The following is a 4718-nucleotide window of genomic DNA, read 5'->3' as shown; positions in this document are numbered from 1 at the left end:
TATTCATGTCAAAGTCATTTGACAATCAAATGTAATGAAAAGAACTAATCAGAGAAATGTGACTATAATAAACTGAATTGACCAAATAATTTTAAAGTAAAAAGTGAACTTTTCTTAATATAACGAAAAATAGTCTTAACAAGTTAGATTTGCGAGTCAAGTCTTATTGTGTTGCTGCGGTATTATGATCAGGGATGTGTTATTGCTAGCTAATCTTCAATTGCATAGAGGCAAAAACAAGGTATATGACATGGGTATTTTTTTTTTAAAGCAAGGGTGCAAACCCACCCAAAGATATATTAATAGAAAAGGAAACCATTACATACCCCTAAACCTATAGTTAGGGAGGGACACCAAATTTCTATGAAATTCAAACAACAAGAAAAAAGGAGGGTGATCTCACCAATTGTCCAATCCGCAAGTCACACCAAAATTGGCTAATCTATCTGCACAAGCATTGTCTTCCCTAAATATATGGGACACTTTCACTTGCATATCAAGCATTAAATGTTTACACTTGTTCATTCGGTTACTTAGCTTCCAAGGAACCGGCTTGATTCCCTTGAAGATGTCCACCACCGAGGTTGAGTCACACTCCAACCAGATTAGACACCAACCTTTTGAGTGAGCAATTTGGACTGCTGTAATTGCAGCAAGAACTTCAGCAAATAAAGAATCTTGAATGCTATAATAAGAAGCAAAGCAACCTAAGCACATCCCCTTACTATCTTTGAAAATCCCCCCCCCCACCTGCATGCCCCGGGGACCCCTTAGCCGCACCATCAATGTTAATCTTCACCCAACCCATCAAAGGCATAGCCTAATTGACTTCAGAAATAGCAGGGGCCTTGTTGTACTTAGCAGTGACTTGGAAGGCTCTTAGAATGGAGAATTCCTGCAGGGAAGGCTTGGCACAGAGTTTGGTGAAGTTACTCGTGAAAGAAGTGTTGAGCTTGATCATCTGAATTGCTTGGGCAGAGTTGATATGCAGATTATCGAATCTGGATTTATTTCTACAATGCCAAATGACAGCAATTGAGTTGACAATTGCAGAGATTAACACCTGCTGCAATTGAGGACTCCAACTAGCTGAGATGGATAAGAGGCTTTTGATTGATGCATGATCAATGGGATATCGAAGCTGAGTGCTCAAACAATTCCAAATTAGCTTAGCAAAAGAATAGTTGAAGAATAGATGAGCAGAGGACTCCTCAGTGGACCTACAAAGGTTGCAATCGAGGGCAGAGCCAATCCTCTTATCTTCAAATCAATTGACATTCTATCCTTCAATAACCTCCAAGTGACAAAAGACTTAGAAGGAGGAATGGCTATAGACCAAATTGAGTTACACAAATGATCCTGAGCTTGAGCACGCTTGATGTAATTGTAAGCCTCTTTTGAGTTTAAAATCCCATCACTTGTATGCTGCCAAGCCAACTTATCAGGCAAATTAGAGGTAGGAATAGGGGTTCTCAGTATTTTATGGCAAACCTCGGGGTGATTCCTACTCATCCAGGACGGGATTATCCAAGCAGAGTCAGTAATGTAGTCAGGGATCTTTGCCACAAGAAAAGAAGAAATCTAATTAGGAATGCCAAGGAGATCAATTAAAGGTTTACCCAACCAGTTGTCCCTCCAATATCTGATGTTGCTTCCATTGCCCAACAGCCAAATTGAGTTCTCCAAAGAGACCTGCCAATGCTTCTTTATACCAGGCCAGATTGAGGACTTTATATAGGAAGACTTAGGCTCTTTGTTCCTGCAAAATCTACTTCTGTAGTAGTTAGCCCATTTCCCAAGCCAACTTTAGCATTGCTGCCTAATTTAACAACTTTATTGATCTTATCCCAAGCCCACCCTCTTTTTTGGGGCAACAAACTTTATCCCAAGCAATTGTGACTAGCTTCTTGACCTTAGTATCTCCAGACCAAATGAAATTCCTTATGCAACAATCCAGCTTTTTTAGCAAATTGACAGGCCAGCTATAGATGTGAAAACTATAGATTAGCATACTATGAATTATGGATTTCACAAGCTCCACTCTGCCCATAATTGAGAGACAAGACCCTTTCCACCTGGCCAACTTGTTGATGATTCTGTCAGCTATGGGCTGAAGATGAATAGCTTTAGGTTTGCCTTTGAACACAGGAACCCCTAGATAGTTGAAGAGCAGGCTCCCAACTCCAAAACCCAGCCAGGCAGTTAACTTGCTGATTTTCCTAGGAGTAGCTTGAGTAGAGAAGAATTTACACTTGTTAAGGTTTAAACATTGACCTAAAACTTTGGCATAATCATTAAATAAGTCCTTGATGGCAAACAACTCTCTTTTGATTCCTCTGTAAAACAGAAGAATATCATCAGCATACAAAACATGGCTAGGTGTTGCAATTCTAGGCCCAACAATTGATCTAAATTTCCCATTATCCAGCAGCTTAGATAACCCTCTGCTTATCACATCTTCAGCCAGGCAAAACAGAAGAGGGGATAAGGGATCCCCTTGCCTAACACCTCTCTTGCAATGAAAGAACCCAACAGAATGACCATTCACTAAAATAGAGAGTCTAGCAGACTTTAGGATGACATCAATCCAGTACATGAAAGAACTAGCAAACCCAAAGGCATGAAGAGTATCTTTAAGGAACTTCCAATCTATAGTGTCAAAGGCCTTCTTTACATCAAGCTTGATTGCTAAATTTCCACCAAGAGTTTTATGGTACATAAGAATAATTGTCTCAGAGGCAATACATATGCAATCATGTATGTGCCTATCTTTAATGAAGCCTCTTTGCTGCTTGGATATGATTTTAGGAGCAATTTTAGCAAGCTTGTCAGCCAAGACTTTGGTTATTATTTTGAATTGGAAATTAGCAAGAGCTATTGGTCTAAAGTCCTCAATATTGTCAGCAGAGGGAAATTTAGGAATTAGCACCAGGTTGTTAGAATTGAGGTTAGGGAGAATCCAACCATGAGTAAAGAACTACTTAACAGATTGACAAAGATCTTTCCCAACTATGTCCCAAAAATTATGAAAGATTCAACCACCAAACCCATCAGGGCCAGGAGCACCCTCCCCATTCATATCAAAAACAACACCTTTGATCTCCTCCTCCAAAGGAATCTTAGAAAGCATAGAGTTGTCCTCCTCAGAAACCAGCTTAGGAATGACAGAATCAATGAGACTACTAGGTTGAGTTACATTATCAGAGGCATAGAGCATGGTGAAGTAGTCCAAGACATGGTTCTCAATCTTCTGCCTATCAAGCAGAGTATTCTCACCTTGTCTAAGCATGCTCATAGATTTGGTGGCATACCTGATTTTGGCAATGTTATGGAAGTAGCTTGTGTTCCTATCACCACTGACTTGCCAATTTACTCTGGACTTCTCCTTCCAGAACTCTTCCTCAGCAGCTAAAGCCAACAACAAGACCTTTTGAGCCTGATCCTCTTGAATCATTAGATTATCAGAATGCCCCTCATTAGTGATTCTCTGTTGTAACCTCTCAACCTGGAAAAGAGCCTCCTTAACCCTACTGTGAATGTTTCCAAAAACCTCCTTGTTCCAAGTTTTGAGGATGATCTTGAGACCCTTGAGCTTGGTAGAAAGGATATACATGGGGCAACCCACCACCTGATTAACCTAGTGATTCTCAATTACCCCTCTGAGACCCTCATGCTTCAGCCACATTCTATGGAACCTGAATTGAGCTGGGTTCCTTGGAATCTCATCTGAGAAACCAAGCAGAAGAGGGTGATGATCCGAGGCAGATCTAGTCAAAGTGCAACAATAAGTTTGTTGCCAATTGTGCATCCAAGTGTCATTGCACATTGTTCTGTCCAGTATTTTTTGAGTGTGAGCCAAACCTCTTCTTCTATTAGACCACGTGAATTCAGCTCCTCTAGTAAGGATATGACGCATCCTACCAACATCAGAGAAATTCTTGAAGTCCTCAGAAGCAGTTCTATTAGGCAAGTAAGCACCATTGCACTCATTGGCTCCCAAAACAGAGTTAAAGTCACCAATGCAACACCAAGGCCCCTAATTAGCTGAAATGAGGTCTAATATATCAGTCCAGGGGGTTCTTCTCATAAGGTAGTTGGTGTGAGCATAAACTGCACAAATGTAAGCATGTTGACCATTTTGCAACAAAGAAATGGAAATTTGCTGAGAAGAGTTGGAGATGATTTGAGGACTGATATCATCACGACAAGCACCCCAAAGATTCGGAAGCAAGCTACCCCTATCATTCTCAATAAAAGGCTTCAAATTCAAAGCAAACCAATACAAAGGATTGATTTTATTCAAGGCAATCATGGGTTCAGAGATGGAAACCACATCTGGCTTATTGATAGAAAAAAGCTTTTTGAAAACTAATCTAGTTTTGGAATTTCTCATTCCTCTACTGTTCCAATAAATCACCTTCATTTGGAAACATTTAGGTAGCCACCCCTACGGGTAAAGTGAACCTTTTCAAGGCTTTGCTTTTGTCTCAATTTTTTCTTTTGAAATTTGGACAGAACTTTTGTGTATGACCCTCCCTTAGATATAGCTTTATTTGGGATGCTATCCCCCAAGTCTTCATTAATATCCTCCTCCTCATCTGCCCATAATCTTCCAACAATTCTAGCCTCTGTTGCATCCACAACATTGCTCATCTGCCCATGCTGCTGGATTATGAAGCTTTCCTCTGGTATTAGCTGAGAGTTAGGGACCTCATTTT

General features: G+C 40.3%; 2 protein-coding genes across 2 annotated transcripts; both read right to left on the bottom strand.

Moving 5' to 3' along the window:
• On the bottom strand, positions 821 to 2719 carry LOC109347026. Its single transcript, XM_019586759.1, has 4 exons — positions 2076 to 2719; positions 1880 to 1982; positions 1225 to 1581; positions 821 to 1141 (listed from the first exon to the last, which is right to left on the bottom strand). Exons 1-4 carry the CDS (start codon positions 2717 to 2719, stop codon positions 821 to 823), a joined length of 1425 nt encoding a protein of 474 aa, XP_019442304.1.
• LOC109347025 lies at positions 3035 to 3613 on the bottom strand. Its single transcript, XM_019586758.1, has one exon. It carries the CDS (start codon positions 3611 to 3613, stop codon positions 3035 to 3037), a length of 579 nt encoding a protein of 192 aa, XP_019442303.1.

Source organism: Lupinus angustifolius, chromosome LG05 (genome assembly GCF_001865875.1).
Source record: "Lupinus angustifolius cultivar Tanjil chromosome LG05, LupAngTanjil_v1.0, whole genome shotgun sequence".
Taxonomy (NCBI): domain Eukaryota; kingdom Viridiplantae; phylum Streptophyta; class Magnoliopsida; order Fabales; family Fabaceae; genus Lupinus; species Lupinus angustifolius.
Note: the sequence above shows the minus strand (reverse complement) of the source record. Positions and strands in the feature narration are given on the sequence as shown.